The sequence below is a fragment of the Pyricularia pennisetigena genome, chromosome 6 (assembly GCF_004337985.1).
Source record: "Pyricularia pennisetigena strain Br36 chromosome 6, whole genome shotgun sequence".
Lineage (NCBI taxonomy): Eukaryota > Fungi > Ascomycota > Sordariomycetes > Magnaporthales > Pyriculariaceae > Pyricularia > Pyricularia pennisetigena.
This window is the reverse complement of record NC_043744.1, coordinates 3,362,150-3,381,885: the sequence shown is the minus strand read 5'-3', so window position 1 is coordinate 3,381,885 and position 19,736 is coordinate 3,362,150. Positions and strand designations below refer to the sequence as shown.

The 19,736-nt window shown below is 50.2% G+C and overlaps 6 protein-coding genes across 6 annotated transcripts; 3 read left to right on the top strand and 3 right to left on the bottom strand.

Moving 5' to 3' along the window:
- Positions 1-347: 347 nt before the first annotated feature.
- Positions 348-1,427, top strand: PpBr36_04801 (uncharacterized protein; the record flags this gene model as incomplete). The annotated part of the gene is made up of 2 exons (XM_029891960.1): positions 348-422; positions 543-1,427. The coding sequence occupies 2 exons, from the start codon at positions 348-350 to the stop codon at positions 1,425-1,427; spliced, it is 960 nt and encodes a 319-aa protein (XP_029749659.1).
- Positions 1,428-1,850: 423 nt separating this feature from the next.
- Positions 1,851-3,612, bottom strand: PpBr36_04800 (uncharacterized protein; the record flags this gene model as incomplete). Its single annotated transcript, XM_029891959.1, has 4 exons — positions 1,851-2,464; positions 2,598-2,716; positions 2,816-3,302; positions 3,387-3,612. 4 exons carry the CDS (start codon positions 3,610-3,612, stop codon positions 1,851-1,853), a joined length of 1,446 nt encoding a protein of 481 aa, XP_029749658.1.
- Positions 3,613-5,629: 2,017 nt separating this feature from the next.
- Positions 5,630-8,165, bottom strand: PpBr36_04799 (uncharacterized protein; the record flags this gene model as incomplete). Its single annotated transcript, XM_029891958.1, has 4 exons — positions 5,630-6,191; positions 6,309-7,272; positions 7,393-7,995; positions 8,063-8,165. The coding sequence occupies 4 exons, from the start codon at positions 8,163-8,165 to the stop codon at positions 5,630-5,632; spliced, it is 2,232 nt and encodes a 743-aa protein (XP_029749716.1).
- Positions 8,166-8,690: 525 nt separating this feature from the next.
- On the top strand, positions 8,691-10,432 carry PpBr36_04798 (uncharacterized protein; the record flags this gene model as incomplete). Its single annotated transcript, XM_029891957.1, has 2 exons — positions 8,691-8,702; positions 9,290-10,432. 2 exons carry the CDS (start codon positions 8,691-8,693, stop codon positions 10,430-10,432), a joined length of 1,155 nt encoding a protein of 384 aa, XP_029749715.1.
- Positions 10,433-12,773: 2,341 nt separating this feature from the next.
- Positions 12,774-12,950, top strand: PpBr36_04797 (uncharacterized protein; the record flags this gene model as incomplete). Its single annotated transcript, XM_029891956.1, has 1 exon — positions 12,774-12,950. One exon carries the CDS (start codon positions 12,774-12,776, stop codon positions 12,948-12,950), a length of 177 nt encoding a protein of 58 aa, XP_029749722.1.
- A 2,635-nt stretch (positions 12,951-15,585) lies between these two features.
- On the bottom strand, positions 15,586-16,509 carry PpBr36_04796 (uncharacterized protein; the record flags this gene model as incomplete). The annotated part of the gene is made up of 1 exon (XM_029891955.1): positions 15,586-16,509. The coding sequence occupies one exon, from the start codon at positions 16,507-16,509 to the stop codon at positions 15,586-15,588; it is 924 nt and encodes a 307-aa protein (XP_029749721.1).
- Between the last annotated feature and the right edge of the window lie 3,227 nt (positions 16,510-19,736).

Sequence of the window (19,736 nt, the reverse complement as noted above, 5' to 3'; positions counted from 1 at the left end):
GACTGCTGGCGCAAATGGGACCTGGTTACCCTTTCTTTAGTCTTTTACGATTCAACGGCACTTATTCTCCCTTTGAAAATTATTTTCCCTTTGGTTCTCTGGGCCGTTGACCAACTGTCCAAACAAAACTGCGTCTGGATGCCGGAACCCGCCAACTGCATCCGCGGCTCTCACGCTTGAGCCTCACTGTCCGCACCAAAGCCTGCAGTAGTCAGATACCAAACGCGCCGCCGTTCGCGCATTAGCGGGTCAAAATAAAAACAACATCAACACCCTGATTTTTGCGCCGATTGAAGCATAGAAGTTGATCGTTTTTATCAGGAATCGACACCAACAATCGGCTCGCCATGTTTTTCGAAAAGGCCAACTGCACAACGGTGCCAGAAAATATAGCGAGCAACGCTGGAATAAGTGGTATTGGTGTATGTTTTTTTTTTTTTTTTTCTCTCTCTCTCTCTTACTCGTCCTGCCTCTGACTTTGGTGTTGTGGGTTCCGCGAACGACAAGTCTTTCGTACTGACCACAGCTGGCCATCCAAACAGGTCATTCTTTCTTTTGTTATCACAGCACTACTAGCCATTTGCATGTCCTCTTCCTTGATACTTCAAGAGTTTATCGAGTGCAGACGAAAAGATGCCCACTGCAAGCCGCATACGATCCGCCGCAAACTGCTCTCGTCCTATTCGGACCAGCAGATCCTTCAGGGCATTGGCCTGCAGTCGGTTGGCCTCGCCTTGACAGCCCGGCTGTCGCCATACCACTTCTTCCTCATCTGGATGCTTTCGTTGCTCTCCATGGCAGTACACAACACCACACTGCTCGCCCTGGTTCACGATTTCCGCCGCGACTGGCTCCTCAGGTGGCTACGTCAGTTCCTGATGTTTGTGAACTTGATCCTCAGCTCCGTATATGGCGCATATATCCTGCGCCGCATCAGCCACAACATCGAGCCGACGTTGCCCATCGCGTGCGTCTGGGATGCAGAGTCGCCCCTGGCCAAGTCGTCGCCCGAAAACCCCATCGCCAGCTACATCGGCACGGGGGCCGTCATGGTTGGCAACATTGTCGTCTTTGCCCTGGCGACTTGGTACCTGCACAGCCGCGGCCAGCGCTTCTACAAGATCGTCCAGGTCGTGGGCAGCGTCTTCATGGCGGCCGTCGGCATCGGCGCCATCGTCCGCGTCATTCTCATCTCGCAGGCCTTTGGCGACCCGGCCGTGCCCATGGCGGACTCCGGGGAGAAGGAGTGGAGTTTTGGCCAGCTGCTGTCTGTGCTCCTGCTGATCCTGCCCGTAATATCGATCCTGGAGATCTACAGGGGCGAGCTGAACGTTGCGCCGCCGGTGGACGACAGGTCGTATCTTGATCTTGGGAAGAGCGGTTCGGGGATGGAGGAGGGTAACGAAATGCAGAGTTCTTCCAAGTAGGTCTTGGGAGGGGGGGTTTTCTGCTTTCATGACCTTCCCCCACCGAGGCCAGTTCTTTGGGTTCAGGGTGTATCTTTTCAAGAAGATCAAGCCTGCAACAGTGTACGACTACATTTCCTTTGATACCCATAAAAGCGACTTAATTGTATTTAGTTGTCTTGTCACGACCAATCTTCAGCCATGTCAGGGGGTTTGTTTACAGAAATTTACGACCTTGTTGAGCATCAGCCGGTTAAATCTCTTTTCCTGCGTGCAGAAATGTCAATTCCTTCCACACCAATGACATGAGCTCCCCAAGGAACACTGCGTCTACAGGAGCGGCCAATTTTGGACCAACCTCGTGAGATTTTAGGCACGATTTTTAGAGGATGAATATCATTATCATGACTGAACTTTTAGCTAAAACTATTAAAGACAAACAGCTCATATCCGAGGTGACCAAGAGTTAATCGGCCTCGCGTCTGATTTGGAACTGTCAGCATCATAATCAGTCGTCACCGTCACCTCAGTCGTCACAACGACACCCTTGGGCGCAGCCACCGACGCCGACCTGCCCCTTTGTTCCGAAGCAGCAGCAGCAGCAGTAGCAGCATTAGCAGCATTAGCAGCAGCAATACCATCAGCAGCCCACTCGTCCCCCTTTCCCGACCGCGCCGTCTGCATCTGACGTGGGCGGTTGAACCCCTTGTAGTGGTCGAGGCTGTATATGGACTCGTGGGGACCGCGCGGCTCCGCGGCCCAGAAGGGCTTCCTGTCGTCGTCGTCATCGCTGCCGCCGCCGGCGTGGCGCGGCGGGCGGCTCACGTCGAGGCTGGCGAGGCGCACGGGCTGCACGTTCTCAATGTCGTCGCCGGTCTTGTGCAGATCCGCCTCGCCGGGCCGGCGCGAGCGCTTGCCGCTCGTGCTGGTGCTGAAGGACTTGTTGCCCGACAGGGCGGACGAGGCCTTGGCGAAGGAGCCGCGCGCAAAGTCCTTGACCGACTGCGGCGTGTAGTGCGAGAGGATGGGCTTCATGTGTGGCAGGCAGGCGGTCACGACTGGGCGGGGAGGCGATTTTTTTGGATGAAGCGTTAGAGTGCCGTTTGCCATAGGACGAGGTGGACCTTCCAGGAATGAAAAGAGAAAAAAAAGAGGGAGGACGAAAAAGAATGAGCCGAGTAAGGCGCTTACTGTAGGTGCCGGATTCTATGATGGACCAACCGACCAACTCGACCGAGGCCCAGGTGCGGTCCTCAAACGCGGACGTGCTGAAGAAGATGCGAGCGCGTATGACGGACGCGACGATGCCGCTGTGCGGGGGTTTTTGGATCTGGTTAACCACAAAATAGCGGCGCAAGAAAAAAGAGACAGAAAAAGACAGAAAAATAAGGCTCACGGGTTGGACTTACAAACTGGCTATCAGAAAGATCAAAGCCAAGGCGATCTTCTTGATCAGTGGCAACTTCAGCTCCCAGATGGACTTGAGAGGCAGCGCCATGATGAAGAGGTCCAGGACGAAGCCCGGGATGGCCTGGGCGTGGAAAAAGGCCTGGATGTCGAAGCACCTGCCGCCGGGGATGGTGCGGTCCCACCAATAGGCCAAGGGGATGCACTGGAAGCAGGCCGCGCCGATCAGGGAGATGGCCAGGGAGGCGTTGAGGGCGATGAGGGCCCAGGCCACGCGGCGCCTGGTGTCGCGCCAGTTGAAGACGCGGACGTACATGAATATGATGGCGATCTTGGGCAGGGCGACGGACGTGAAGTAGATGATCTCGAAAGCCAGGATGCACTGGGCCCAGCCGCGCAGCTTCGTCTTGTCGCCGCCTGGTTGCTGGAACAGCGCCACGTGTTGCCCGACGCCGCCGACTATGGTCATTGCTGCCGTCGCGACGAGTCCTGATCAGCTTTCTATGGTCTCTTTTTTTTTCTTCTTCTTCCTTATGATATGTAACCTTGAAAGGGCGGAGAAAAAAAGCTAACTTATACCCAGCGCGCACATTCCCAGGGTGATGATGTAGGCGGCGACGAGAAAGATATCGAACGGTTCGACGCCCGGCGCCTGGAAGCGGAACTTGGAAAAGAAGCGAAGCGCGAGCATGACCGTTGTGATGATGGCAAAGGAGATGGCGATTCCTTGAAGAACGCCAGAGCGGTTCTCCGCCAGAAATGCGGGATCCAAGTTCAAAGGCTCCTCTGGTTCCGCCATGTTTGTCGCCCAGCGAACTTTCTGGTGAACCGACTGCGATGTCTTGACCAAGGCGCACCTGTAATCCTTGGTCCGAGCAATGGGTGGGGGAAGGGCAGCGATCAGTTGAGCCAAGTAAACAGCCGACGTAGGGCGCGACGGCGACGTGATTGTTATAGTGGATATCACAAGGTATCCAGCACTCGGGATCTCTCCGATGCGGACATGGGGAGCATGGCATTGGGTGTTAATAATTGTTTCACTGCTGGTGCAGACTAGTCAATGCGAGCGGACCTCTCCACGATTTGCCAGGTGCAGGCATCAAATAGCTATCTTGGTCATGACTACTGTTAATGGGAAGCTTCCGAATATTCGATAGACGTCAAGTCAGGGGTAAAGGCATCGGCATTGGATCGACGCCGGCTTCGTGTACGGATCGGTCGCATGTTGGCCATCCCCCTCCCCGGACTGACGGTTCTTTTGTTTTGACGGCTTATTCCTTCATCCCAAGCCTCACTTTAGGACTGGAATATTTCAACTATATGGATAAGGCGTAATTGGTAAACACATCTAGAAAAAAAAAAAAAAAAACGGATTGGGAACAGCCGCTACTTACTGTTGTCAGCGGGGAACCTTGCAAGAATGGGGCTATGTGGTGATGAACGGACAAGAATCGAGCCGGTCTCGGGAGTGGGTAGGAAATGGTGACGGCAAGATTAAACTCAATACTCAATGCGATAGATAGAACAAAACAATGACGCCCAAATAGGGTATTGGCAGGTAGGCCGTATTATTGGGATGGTCGTGATCAGAACATTATGAAACCTTGGTTCTCGGTTGGCTTCCCAGGGCAGACACCAATAGGATACACATAACTGTAATGCCTCCCACTACTCAGGGCCCTGACAGTCTGCCTCAGCAACAGGGTCTACCGCAAGTTTCAGGGTGAGATAGTCAGTCTTTACCGAATGGCGATAACCTTTGAGCCTTCACTAGCAAGGCATTGACAGGGAACTCCTCCTCGTGGTTGCAAGCAGGTTCAGATGGAACAAGATAGAACAAGAGCCTGATCGAGTCAAATAAGCTTTTGTGTTTTTTTTTTGTTCCGTCGCTTTTACTTGCTGCCCCCGGGACGTGTTTACCAATCCGGGAGATGGTCTCATCTACTGGAGCTGGGATGGATTTATAAACACGCCATATCTGAAGGAAGTTTTGGGCTGAGCTTGTAGTAACAATTCGCCGCTTGTCAATTACCGCAACGAGACGGTACTTTTTCTTTTTTTTTTCTTTTTTTTTTCACAGCTCTATTAAACTACCGAGAAACCAAACACTATACCCAAAAGAATCTAGGTCTGGCCTAGGATTTGAGCTTATGAAATTGGGTTTAAAAAAAGCCCAGAGGCTGTAATCAGCAGAGAGAAAACAAGAAAACACACAGAATCATACTAGACGAGCAAAAACATGGCAGCAACCCTCAAATACAAATTCGGCATATGGTATGGCAAAGACGAACCGCAGCACAACCCATGCCACCATTGAATAAATAGGCTTTCCTCAGACCAGCCGTAGTTCGGCCAACTAAACTAACGGCTCGTACTATACAATATGTGAGCGACAGCAACGCAGGCCAAGAGAGAAGAGAACAGTGTCCGAGTCAGAACCTGGATGCGACGGCAAACAAGCAAACCGGTGGCGTTTGATCGTACGTTTAAATTGTTTAAATTCTCCATCCCAAATTCTGCCCAACCGGGAACATCCGTCCGTAGTCAGGTTCAAGTCCGCCCACATCCCTAAAACTCCTTCATGTACGGGAGGGACGTAACCTACAGAGCAAGGGGTTCCTGGTAAAAAGGTCACTCCCATGACATCCCGGCCAACCAATTCCTCTCCCTCACGTCCCTGGCCGGTGGCCGCCACCATCTTTTCCCTCCGACCCCGCGAGTAGCCCCTTGTCGACAACCGCCCTCCTCCTCTGCCCCGCCCTTGCTTCGTCCTCTGCAGCTTTTTTTTTTTTTTTTTTTTTTTTTTTTTTTTTTCATCAAGTCGCAGCTTTTTCGGCCCGCCTGTCCGCCTCCTGATCTGCCGCCTTGGCCTGCTTGCGCGTCAGGTACTCGACCACGCTCGCCCAGGGGCTGGGTCCCTTGCTGCCGCCTACCGCGGCCGCATCGTCTCGGCGCCTGGCGAGCTTCGAAGACGTGGCGTCCGGCGGTGCTACGTAGCGGCCGCAGCAGGCGCCGCGGATGCGCTCAATGTCGCCTCCGCAGTCCTTGTTGAGCCAGTTGGGCACGTCGCTCATCTTGCCGCTCCACGAGTTGCAGAAGGCCGAGGTCATCTTCTTCATCTGCCCGTTGGCCCCCATGTACTTGTAGCAGTAGTTGTTCTCCCACCAAAAGTCGTCATCGCAGGTGTAACCGATGGTTGCTGCGGTGGCCGTCTTGGTAGTGGTGGTGGAGGATGACCGAGATGTTGGCGAGCTTGTCGGTAAAATGGCAGCCGGGTCGTCTGGCCTTTGCGAACTGGCAGCCGACGCCACCGGGGAACCGTCGCAGCGTCCAAATCCAACCTGGCAGCCCGTGCTACAGTGGTCTATGGAATTTCCACTGAGGAGTATGTTAGCGCATTGCACACATTCCATCGTCTCGAGATCAGTAGCAGAAAAAGGGATGCCAACCGGCAGAACATCATACAGAAGACAAAAAAAAAAAAAAAAAACTTACCAAAAATTGTATTGCGAGCAGCACTCGCCGAAAACCCCACCTGTGCAGGTGAACTTGGCGTCCTTGCCACCGCAGCTTCCGTCCTGGCTCACAGCCAGCTTGGCGTTCGCCACAGGAGTGCTACTGATTGCGGCAGCGGTGCTGGACGTCGGTGGCTTTGTCATGGTGGTGCTTGTGGAGGCGCTGGTGCTTGCGGAGACGCTGGGCGAGCCGACAGGACTGGTCGCCACTTTGGGAGACTGGCTGCTGGAAAAAGTCGTTGCAGCCTTGGGCTCAACGGGAGCATCTCCACAGCGTCCAAAGGCCGACTGGCAACCGGCACCGCAGTAGTCAGGGCCGTTTCCGCAGTAGTTGTGCTCGGAGCAGCAGTCCCCGAATACGCTGCCCTTGCAGATGGTGTTGACCTTGGGGCCGCAGTGCCCGTTGGCAGTTGGTGGGAGATCCGTTCGCAGCGGAGCAGTCAAAGTGCTCGTCGAGGCTTTTGTCGACTGGCTAGTGCTGGTGCTCAAAGTTGTACTGCTGCTGGTAGAAGTGATTCTCTTGACACTCGTCGTCGGCTCGGGCTCGAATTCGAGCTTCTCGTTGGCAAAGATGTTTGGCTTGGCGCACTTGCCATATGCTCCTTGGCAGCCACTGCCACAATACTCGGCAGTGCTGCCGCAGGTGTTGTACTGCGAGCAGCAGTCGCCAAAGACGCTGCCCTTGCAGATGGTGTTGAGCTCTCGTCCGCAGCGACCGATCTGAGTCACGGGCAGCTCGGAGCGCAGCGGCAACAGAGCCGGACTCACAGGAACCAGGTTGCCCGGGTCCTGGCTCAACTGCCTGACGCTGCCATGGCTACCAGACTGATCTGTCCAGTTGTAAGCCGCGGCTGCATACTGGTTCTGGACGGTAATCTTGTTGATGTAAGCCACGTAGGGGCCCCCGTTTGCGTCGGTCACGCCGCCTGCCCACTCGATAACACCTATGAGTAGTGGTGGATGTGTAAGCTTAATATTCCATGAGGTAGCGAGACAGTTGAAAAACTTGTGACTCCCAAAAAAAAAAAAAAAAAAAAAAAAAAAAAAAAAAAAGGTGCCTTTACCAGCAGGGTTGGAGGGATCTCCCCCAGCCCAAATCCCGATTTGCAACTTTGCCGGCGTCTGCGGGAACTGATGGCTGCTGCCAGGCTTGGTCTCTGCGTCCTTGGCGTAAAACGTCCGCACCATCCTGCCGTCGATGCGCCACTCGATCGAGTCGGGCCTCCAGACAAGAGTGTACGTGTACGCGGTGGCCTGCGGGTTCTCGACGTCGACGGTGGTGCCGCGGTCGTAGGTGCCCGTGACGCCCTTGCCAAAGTAGTTTGTCTGCACGCGGCCCTTGCTCGGCCCGTACCCAAAGTTGTTGCCGGACCACTCCCAGTCGATCTCGTCCAGCGTGTCCGACATGAGCACGATGGACGTCACCACGCCCTGGCCCTTGGCCACCTGCAGCTGCACGTCGACCCGCCCGTACCACATGTACCAGGTGCTGACGAGCTGCGGCGCGTCGAACCGCTTGAGGTACTGCAGCGCCATCCCGCGGCTGTCGCGCGTGACCTGGGCCCCCGCCGACGTGGTCCAATACTTGGAAGCGTCCTTGGCGTCGTTGCTAAAGTCTATCTCGTAGTAACCCGTGTTCAGCCCGGGCATAGGCGGGCAGTTTTTTGCTGGTGGCTTTGGTCAGCCGTCTGGGATATTTTGCCTTGAGACTTTCTTCAGTGCAGAGGGACTTACTCGTCGTCGGGTTGCAACCAGTGCCGGCGATAGCCTTGCTGACGGCGGCAAAACCCGTGACAAACGCCAGTAGACGGATGACCATCTTGGCAAAATTTGTCATTTTTAGCGATTGATTATTGTCAATAAAAAAAAAAAAAAAAAGACTCGGATGCTCTTCCACACCAGTTGTGACAGTTGATTGTCTTGGTTGGACTGTGATATAAAATATCTCCATATTCTAGAGGCGGACAGCGCAGGTGCCGAATTTTAGTCATTAAGGCTGTCATTGTTGCTGCCCGAAAGCGACATTCTGCTTGCAAGTGACAATTTCGGGTTTTCTTTGTTGCATCGACATGTACCGAATGGGATCATTTCAGTGGAAAGCGGAATATCAGAGTTCTGGCCCCGTGGTGCATGATTCCTAGCATTCCAGACAAAGATGTTTGCCGAACTCGTGTGAGACATTTAACAAAAGCGACCACACATGACCCAGAAAACTGGTATTGTTGACCCGCCAGGAATGATTTCATTATTGTTGGCAGTCGCTTGGCGGACTTTGAGAAGTTTGTCTTGGTGTTTGGACTGGATGGAAACTTTGAAAATATCTCGGTACAGCAACAACATGTATGGTGAGCCCAGCAGAGAAATGACCGCTAGTGTTGGTCATCGCGTTTGTCACTAGGGGCTCTCAGAACTTGAAATTTGCCGACGAATTTCAAGAGCACCACGCTCAGGTACCACTTTTATCAGAAATATTTCATCACATATATCTTGCAGCCACGAACAGTCTCTCTTCTACTACACATCCACCCAAACCCAGCATGCTGCTCCTGAAATCTTGCTGGTTGTTTAGTTCTTGATAAAACAAACAGTACTGCGACAATCACTAGACTTTCACTTCTTGGTTGTGACACTCAAACAACTTTAAAGGATCGAAAGTCTTTTTGTTGCATGCCGGACGGTTGAAATCATGTTTGCTTGATCTTATCCAGAATCACGGGCTCATCTCATGCCAAACTCCAACAACACCAAATCTTTGCGCACACAGCAATGGCACATCACCGCTGCGGCAAAATTCCAAACCTGAGAATACAGTCACCTACTAGCCCCAAATCACAGTCCCTAGATATTATATATTATTTTTAGACTCCAGGAGGATTGGTAGCGGTGTCCACAAGCTACACCAACACCTCTCAAATTCATACATGGCCAGATTCCGTCAACCCAACCAAATCCAACTAAAAGTGTAAAAANNTGTGTCTGCTGTCCCGCCGATGGGAGACCTGGCCCTGCGGCCACCACCGAGAGGACGAGCCCGAGCTTGAGGAAATATGCCCAGCCCGCCGTAACGGCGACGTGGCCGGCTGCAACCGCAACATCCGCTGGACCGACGAGGCCTCTCCAATCATCCTGCCGAGCCTCGAGCGCTGTCCCGGGTGCAGAGGCGCGTTTGACAACAACGCCAACGCCAGCGACGCCATGCTATTCTTCCGTGACCGCGACGGCCTCGCCAGGCGCGTCTGCGAGAGCAGAAGACGAAACCAACACCGCTCCGCTGGCGACGATGCTCGGCATGGAGATGGTCCTCGGGTTGGAGGTCGAACGAGTCGGTATTTTCAGACTGCCGATGGCTTTCGTGATCCGCTCAGGCGGGGCGCAAGAAGCCCCGCGGCCGGAAGCACAGGGTCTCCTCCATTCTCGGCCAGCGGCCCAAGACTGCCCTTGGCATTGCAGGAAGCAATACGGAGGTTCCGCAGCCAGAGGCCTGGTCAGAACAACCCAGTTTTGATCGATCGCAGCATCGCTCCCGGTGCCGCTGCCAACGAAATCCCTGACCGTCCCCGCACTCGCCCATCCTCCAGTCCGCATGGCAATCGTGACCACTTTGGCCTCGGCAACCGTCCTGGCAGGTCTCGGACCCCGATGCCTGGCGTCGGCCGCAGCTTCCAGCTTCCTGTGACGACCAGCAGCCCGCTCGGTGGTCTGCTTGGGGACGTTCACGGCCCGGGTAAATTGAGGGGCAGCACCATTTTTCCGGCGCATCATGTGGCGCTTCTGGGACCGGAAGCAGGCGGCAGCAATAACCCGTTCCAAGGTCTGCTACGGGAGATCCAGGCGAGCCGGAATTCCGGCTCTGGTATCGGTGAAATGGAGATTCCGGTCCAGGCGAACCCTCGGCCTCCCGGAAATGTCGGCCTAGGTGGCGGACAAACGCCGTTTCCGGTGCATGAACTCCAGGATCCGGTGATCCTATCGCCCACCGAGGCCATCGCGCGTGTGCCCGGTGGCTTGCTTGTTTTCAATCCGTTAATTGTCGGGTATCCTCCGGGTTCTCTCGATGGCGGTGGATTGCGAGTCCACTGCGGAGGAGTTCATCAATGGCCGTGAGGGGGAGTTGGAGGGAGGTATTGGAAAGCAGAGAAAAATAGGGTTGATTTTCAAGAAGATGATGCTCGAGCTCGAGCCGCCCAGTTGATGGTTTACTTTTTTACCACCAAGATTACGCCGTTTCCCGAAACACCCAGACGGAAGGCCAGAATGAGATTTTCAGTTAACCAATCGTTCCACAGGAGAGTTCGGAATTTGGTACTTGTATTCATGTCCATGTGCTTGCGGATGAACATTGCCTTGATAAGCTGAAGTTTCTTACGCACGGACATGGTTTTATATCTACGTCCGATTCCGCGCGAATTCCAACGATGGTAGTCTGAATTACCTGAAATCTTAGCGGAAAGCTTTCGAATTGCTGGAACTGTTGTTTTCTTATTTAACCGTACGTTGACGCCTGTTGTCGCGAATGTTGTACCAAAGGGGGAGTTGACTGGTTCCAATATCATATCAGGCGTTTCCAAAATTCTCCAAGAATTTACCAACGAAGCTCGGAGACCTCATGTTATATTTTTGGCCATTTGTTGGACTACTTTCTGGAAAAACTCCCGTTTGGGCCTGACCGTTACATTGATTAGTGAATATCAGACGTGAAGAATGAAGGAGCTGATCACCTACGGTGCAGCTCAGATATATACGCGCAGCAGTTGTTGAAACGTTGACATCTCCACTCGACAACACTCGGTTAGGCCGTTATTTGAACACAACAACTAATATGTCTTCATCACGCCCTTGGCCCTGCGGCCGATGGCGCCAAAGGTTCCCTAGTTGTGCAGATTTGGATCAGAAAAAAAGTCCCTAGCTCAGGTATAGCTGCATGTCAACTTACAAGTGCCTCCTTCATTGCTCGACTGACCACCAATTGTGGCACGTGCCGAAAGGTTCAATGGTTCGGCAGGAGGGCTTCCGGGGTTTATATCGAGGCCTGACCGCCAGTTATTTGGATACGTTGGAGACGGCCCTCCACCTGGTGCTTTATAAGGGGCTTAAGGCACTTTTTTGCAGGTTTATAGAAATACGTCCGGACTTTTTTTTTTTTTTTTAAAAAAAAAAAAAAAAAAAACCATTCATACCTTCAGCTTTGAATATCGTAAACCTTCAAACCCCGAGTTGGAAGGTGGTTGGGAGCGGATATAGAGTCTTTCTGGTGTTGGAAAAGTATTATGGATAGACTTTTAAGTAGTTGCGGGAAAGGAATGAGGACTCGACGAGCAAGTCCTCCATTTCACATTCCTTTTTAGACTAGGGTTTATTTTCAAACGATTTAGCCAGTGTCGCCCCCTTCCCGCTTGACCGAATATTCTAGAGTAGTGTTCTTACAGATATGTGCATGTGCACAGAAAAGCACCACGCTTTGCACTGTGTAACCCATATTCTTGTTCATTTGCACTACCAACCAGGCCACAGATTAGAGCACCAACATGATGCCCCCACGCAAGCCAAGACCCATAGCTACAGCCTGATGTTCCATGAAAACAATGATATCCTTAACTGTTATCCGGATCCAAGAGGGCTATGACGCACCGCAACGGGCCCTTTTTCCTCGAACTTCTATGGCGGGAAGGCCTAAACATTTGAAAATACCATAAATCGTCGGAACCCCATTGGAGCAACCGGCCAACATACCCATTACGTTAGGCAGTGAGCACACCCCTTGGCGTAAATAAACAGTTGAGCTGGACGTGCAGCAGACGGTAGGAAGAACGGTGACGAGTAATAGCCTTCGCTCCACTGCGGAGAGCTCGTAACAAACGCAGGGCCGGAGCCTTTACGGAAGTTCACGCAGAGTGACTGCCGCTGAATCCGGCGACCTAGCACAGCCAAATTCAGTGGGCACCAACACCAGGTTCTTGACTAAACCTGTCACGAGCGTCTGATACATTGCCCACGCCAAAACATAATTACCGCAAAAAAGCGAACACGGAGAAGCTCGTTCTACTGGGTTCCGATCCGGGCAGGTCTCGAACCTGCAACCTCCTGATAACCAGACTGAATCGTAGTCAGACGCTCTACCATTGAGCCACCGGACCCATGCTTGTATGAAAATCTTTGTGGGCTGTAACTGACTTGAGTATCTGTTTCTCTGATAACGTAGAATCACTGACCTCAATTGACAGCTCCCCATTAACTGTGATATAAGACAATTAAGTGACTTTTTTACGGCGTGATTAGCTGCAAGCTGTGATCTCACAACACCAAATGCCTATAAATTTCGTGAAAATACCGAGCAGAGAGTTTGTTTTTCCGCTTTGGCACACTCTCATCACTAAGCACTTCCACAAACAGCAAGCAAAGCCAACCATCCCCGATACCCCCCCAAAAAAAAAGCAACTCGAACAAGATGTGCTCATACCAACCAACCTATTCGAGCTGGGCCTGCGGTCATTCCAATTTTGTTTACGACAAAAAGCTTACATCATGCTCTGCAGCGGGTACTAAGAAGTGTGTCCCTTTGTACTATGCCGATCTCTACGTGAGCCAGGCCCAGCTCTGCTCCAGCTGCACTGGCTCAAGGTAGAGGCGCTTAGCTCCTCCAGGGATGCCATTCAATTCATGCTGGCGGCTATCGTTACGCACTAGCCCAGGTTGAAAGAGCGAAAGATGGACATAAAAAAAAGAAAAAAAAAAAAGCCAAGCAAGGAAAATGGGTGCAGAGAATTCATGATCTGGGTTCGTAGTTTCGGTAGAGAATGACGACAGACTTGAATTAAAATTTAACGATAATAGACACCCATTATCCGCATGGCTTCACGCTGCATCCCTTGCTCCTTGTATTTTCAAGCGCAAAGTTAAAGCTACCAGCTGCGGCTTGAATCTTTCTTGACCATGACTTTGCAAGGTACTCGAATTTTGAAGGGACTGTAAAGCCTATTGGACCATCCCCTGTTTGATCGCTCGTCCTTTTGGTGTCTGGTTGCTAGCGCCCGTAAAGGCGACTAAACAAAACTTTTGCGTGAACACCTCTTTGGTACGACTTACACCGTCGTGGGTACGTACAAGATCAAATGCAGGTTGCAACATTTGCACACTTTGCTACTGTCAGGTGTCACTATTTGTGCATAGCAGGTAGGAACAAGAAAAGAGGGTCCCAGCAATGCAATTCGGGGACGAAAAGCCAATCAGGCCTTGCTGGGTAGAGGAAAGACGACAAAACATACACTGCTAGCAAAGTGAGTGAATCAGTGGTTTTCTTTTCCTGACCACCTAACATCTCCCTAAGCCTGGGCAACGCGATTTTGACTAGTCTAGGCTTGGTTATAGACGTCGTCTACGCGCAGGAATTCGGGTTTAAAATAATTAACTTGTGCGATTCGTTGTTTTCAATTACTTGTTCTCTCTCTAGATAAGAGAGACTCTATTCGCAGTCTTTTCCCAACACGCAGATAAATGGTTGCGCAAATACATATATATACATACATATGGGTGCTTTGGAAATAAGGCATCCCGATAACACGCGCCTCCTCCCGCCAAGGATCCCAACCCAAATGCGACAATTGCTATTATTTCAACGGGGCATAACATTGAGCGAGATTTTGAAAGATTCTCTTGAATCGGTACGGTCGGCAGAAAGCCAGTGAAAATTATTTTACAACCCCGGAATCGATCGGGGGTTGCTCGCGGGCAGACTTGAATGCGGACTAGGGTCGTCTGGATCGATAGAGATCGCCTTGGGTTCTTTTTTACGCCAAAAATTCCATTTTGATCTTGGCTTTTCGTCTGTATTGTCCAGCATCTCCCGCAAATTGGCCGCAAGTTGCTGATGGACTGTTGCCCGGTGAGCCCGGCAATCTTGACAATCGCCGTCGCAGTAGTTACCGCAATCCCACCTTCGAGGCTCTAACTTTACATGTGACTCAGACACGTCTGGCGTCGCCTTGTCACGCTGATCAAGGGAGCTTGAACTGATAACCTCGGCGCTGTTGGCGAGTTGAGGAATGAATTCGCCCATGTTACCCGTAGAGGGGTTAATTGGGAGTGCGATCGTGGCAGAAACGCTACATGTCAATAGGACAAGGGTTTGCACGACTCTGGAAAGCTGCATTTTGAGGTGTTTTGAATGCGGAGAGAGTGAATAGACTTAAGGACAAGCGGGGAGAAATCGGTACGCAAACGCTGTCTGCAAATTCGCATAAGGGTCTTGAAGATTTTTATAGTTGTACTGTTCAAAGAAAAAATCTGACAAACGATTCAGTTTCTAATATCTTTTTAGAGGAGATATATACAAATACACATGACTCATTCTCCGGCATTAATTGTTATAATGTAACATGACATGTTTCTATTAACCTGCACAAGTTATTAGTGTATCTTAATCGTATTAGCGACTCATCTTCACCTATTAATAGTGACTATGCGCAGCAAGTAACCGCAAATAAATTGGAGAAACGGGAATCGTGGCATTGAAAAAAAGAGCCAGTCTAGAATAATTTGAATTTACCTAGTAACTACCATAATACAGAACCTTATGTAATAAGAAGGAAAAAAGTATAAATACAGGCATGTGCGATTTTTCTCTGTAAGTAAAACTCCTAATAGCTACTTCGATTTTAGCCCGATATTTGTTATTTATCATTTGGCCAAGGTACTAGTCAACGATGACTGTATCATTCCCATTATTATATCAGAGAAAAAAAGGCGGGGTTTGACAAACTAAAATATAAGTGGTATACACATTATTGTTTTCCAGTTTTGCACGGTTGCTTAATTTAACAACAATTAAATGTAAAAGCTCTATAATCAAACTCGTTGACAAAAGGCTTTAGATTGAGGAGTGAAATAATATCAACCGTGGGCGAAAGGCTAACCTTAGCTAGCTTGTAATTGCCGGTTGCAAGTGGCATATAAGAATCGGAATAATTATTTGTTATGCCACCGTCCTCGGCATTACCAAGTAAGGGCACAACTCAGGTGCAGCAATCGCGGTAGTTCTTCGATTCAATTTGAGCTAAACGATACTTAGCTGAAGCCAAATTTTATCCACAAAGCAGACTAATTATTATTTCAAATTGAATGCAAACAAAAGAAGTGTGGGTTCCACGGAAGATGACGGCCGAACTTGCCTAGGCGCCAGGCCAAAAGTTCAACCTCGTCAATCGTTTGATACACGTACACCCTGCCTTGTGCGAATGCTTAACAAGCAAATTATGCGCCCCCTAAGCAGGAAAGTCCCTCCTCGCCGCGGTAACGGCATTGACAAACGCCTCGCCATGCGCCCAAAGGTTGTAATTATCGCTGCCCGCGGCAGCGATCCCATACTGGACAAACTCGCCGCCGGGGGCCACGGGCACCTGCCGGTAGATGGGGCTGCCCGACTGGCCGGGCGTGACGTCGGCGGTGAAGAAGACGGGCCCGCCGTTGTCGCAGCCGCCCTCGACCCAGGCCGGGAACGTCCCCTGGACGTACGGCTGCTGGCCCGTGGGGTTCCGGTCCTGGGGATACCCGTACGTGCGGAAGATGCTCTGCCGCGCGACCGAGTTGTCCCAGGGCCGCGCGCCGAAGAAGCCCGACGACGCCGCCAGGCTGCGGTCTAGGATCATGAGCGCCCAGTCGTTGCGCCACTCGCAGCCCTGCAGCTCCCCGTTCTGCCTCAGGCTGATGATGCTAACGACGTTGCCGGTCGGCAGCCGGTCGCGGTCCAGGTACGCGGGCGAGAAGCTGTAGCTGGCGCCGGGGGAGACGCAATGCCGCGCGGTGGCGACGACGCGCGGCCCGACGAGCGATGCCGAGCACCATGACGATGCGCCGCCGGGGAAGTTGACGCGCAGCCGCCCCATCGCCGAGAACGGGTAGATGGTGTCGGTGAGGACGACGCGGTCGTCGGCGCCGATTATTCCGCGCGCCTGCAGGGCGGCCAAGTGCACCGCCTCGTCTGGCTCTTGGGCCGGCGCTGCGGTCGCGTTGCCGCCTTTGGCGAAGACGTCGGCCTCGGTCCAAGTTATGTGCACCGGCTCGGGGATGGAGGGCCGCCGGGCAGAGGCTTCATGATACGGGGTTGGTAGGAGGTTGGAGGGCTCTGCGCGTGGGAGGATCGCTGCGCTGCTGAGGGCAGGTAGGGCGAGGACGGCGAGGCGGAACATTTTTTGAGAAAGTTGAGGGCTTGAGACTCGGGAATCTGGTGGCTGGCGGTGCTGGTGATAGGGGATAGGGCATATTGTTTGCAGATGTGCTGGAAAATAGCCATCTATTTATGCTTTTCCAGCCGCCGCCTGGTTGTGATAATTGCCTCTCTGCCTTGTCAGCATCAACTTAATTTGCGCCATTTCAGACATACGACCTAGGTATTGTCAATATGCCTGGTCCAAATGCTGCATGGCACTTGTTCCTGCGAGGAACTTTTCATGTCTTGGCGAATCTGACAGGACTGAAGATGCCATGTCAACATGGAAGATATTATTGGTTCCGGTGTGCTGGGGGTGGTTGTATAATTTCAGGGTCCAGATATGGATTATATGGTACAACTGATCCTGCCAAGGTGGTAAGCTGTTCCTGACCTGCCGTTTACGTCCATTTGCGCTCCGGAAATCCTGCATTGGACTTTTTAGTAGACTTTTTCAATGGACGCAGTATTATCACGGCCGTGTAGAGCTTGGCAAGTTTTTTGTAACCCCCTTTTTACTGCTCGAAGCAGTTAAGTATTTGGCAGGCGATGTGTGCCAACCATGCCGAGCCAGCAAGCCGAGTTACCATAACGCAGTGCGTTATTCGCCATTATCGGGCTGCTGGATTGCCCGGCGCTCCATTATTTTGTCGCAGGATCAAAACAAACGCTGAATATAACCAAAATAATAAATCCCACGACAATTATGGTAACGAAGCCCCGAAAAAGCCGGGACGGCATGCGGGTGTCAGTTAAGTGGATGGTCAGCCGAATGTATTTATTGCAACATTCGGCACACTTTGATTGCAGATTTAAGTCAGTACATGTAATAACTTGAGCGGTTTTATCTTCACCTTGAGTGTTCCCGTGTGTGTTTTTCGTATGTTTGCTCGTTTGCCTTACCAAATGCTCCGACACAGAAAAATACTATATTAGCACGTTAAACGAGATCAAGGTGTGAACGGCCAAGTTTTGTAAGGTTAACTGGACCGTTTTGCTAAGCCGATAAGCGTCGGACAAGGGGCTTACAGGGCCGAACCGCGGGCAGCCTAGTGGGCCAATTTCGATCATTGGTGCACGTTGTTGCTTAAGTCAATTTAAATGTGGTAAAGCAGAAATTCATGGGCAATGAAAACACCTTGTTGTTTAATGCTAGGGACCGCAAATGCACAGATATTTAACCTGGAAATTCGATAACAAATTTCACCAGAATACGTGAATTGTTTTCCGCCAGCCAGATTTTATAAAATGGGTCGCACCCAGGTAAATATGGCCCTCGTATACAAAGAATTCATACACCCGCTATTACCACTATTTGGGGCGGAAGCTGGAGATCTTTATGAATAACAGACACTACTGCTGGTTAAATCGTGCGATAAATAAGATAATAAAGTAATATATATATATATATATATATATATATATATATATATATATATATAAATTATTACAATCTTCTTTGCATTATATTGCCTTATTTTTGATTTGAAGAACTACTAACAAATAATTATACGGATAAATATATTTTAATTGTCAAATTCTATCCAAATTCTAAATAACATTTTTTTCTTTTGCATGGGTTCAATTTTTTATTCGCCCCAACGCGAAAACCCGCGGGCCCCTATTTACTTGCAAAAAAAAACCCGTGGGCCATTACGGGTCCCAGTCAAAAACCTATGGGTTGGCTGGGCTAAAAATGTTTTCGCATTTGGGCAGGCCTTTGATGGTCTATATTATCATTTTCACGGCTCCGGCTGTTTTTAGATGGAATGTCTACCATGCGGCCTCCCATAACCCAGTAATAAGTCCATGTTTCCGCCTGTCCCATCGTTTCCGCCTCGCAATTTTCTGTAGCCCGGAAAGAAAATCTTTTCCCGTCAAATTCGAAATTAACAATATCGAAAGGATTGGCTTTCTTCCATGTATCCTTGAAGAGCTCATATGTACGGACGTGGTAAATAACCATCCAGCATTTGAAAGGCTGATTTGGATTTGAATTAAAACCTGGCGGGAAAACTATTTCCGGTTCATCATATGGGTCGCTTGCGGAACCAGCTAATACTATAGGCACGGCCGTAACGCTGGTTGCGAGAATCGTTAAAAAACGCATGGCTTTTTTTTTTATTGAAATAGCCGTGTTCGAAAAATAGCGTGTTTCGCTTGAAATAAAAGCGCCGTAAAAATGGTGAAAATACAGTGATTTTTCTTTTTAAAAAAAGGAGTAAATAGTGTATATAAAATAGGGGCGAAATATATTGTAGAAAAACTTGTACAATGGAGTTGCTATAGGCGTACGAGCGGGCAAAGATTTACATTAATATTTAAATAAAAATGGGGAGCCAAACGTTGCTGATGATATAAAAAACAATTTAAAAAATTGGGAATGTTAAAAGATAGAAACATTTTATTTTTGGTATTATTTTAAGTAGCAATTATTGACGTTAATGCCGAAAAAAACTAATTTTGCGTAACTGATAGCAAATTATGTTTTGTTTCCAAGGCCCCGGTTCGCGTTTCCGGCCTATGGCATTACTTTTTGTTGTTTTTAAAATATTTAACTTGAATTCCACGTCATTATGGGTATAAATCGCATGACTCAAAGAGCCTTTTTTCTTATACAATTAAAATGCTAGTATAGAATTATTTCCTGCCTTGTATTCCTTGGATTTTTGTCGACTATATACCGCTACCGCCTTAAATGCCTATAGGGGCTGGAAGACCTCGAGCTGGCGTTCGTCGAGCAAACGCAAACATAGCCCAAGCTTTCCAGACTTTCCAAATGCTATCTTAATGCCTGAACCCACCCGATAGGTACTGGATTGTGGTTTATTAGCGATGTTATTAATTGGAGGACGATGCGGATTTCGTGGGCGGAGCTGTGGATGACCTTTCGGGCACGGGGCCAAGGTTAAAAGACAATAGTACGAAAGGATGCTGTAAAACTCTGTTATTGACCAATATTTGAAACATTTACCATATGCATTAAGAGATTACATCAACAAGACCCGTGTTTACTTTCACATCAAGCATTAAAGCACACTTTATTAATAGTGTTCCCTATTTCATGGCACCAGATACAAAGTTTTCCGGGATTTCTACAGTTATTTAGGTTTTTCGATGGAAACCTCGGCCGGTACATTTCCAGCAGCCCGCAATTTTCCAAAAGGAAAAAAAAGGATATTCCCAATTTATATGACAACAAAGCTC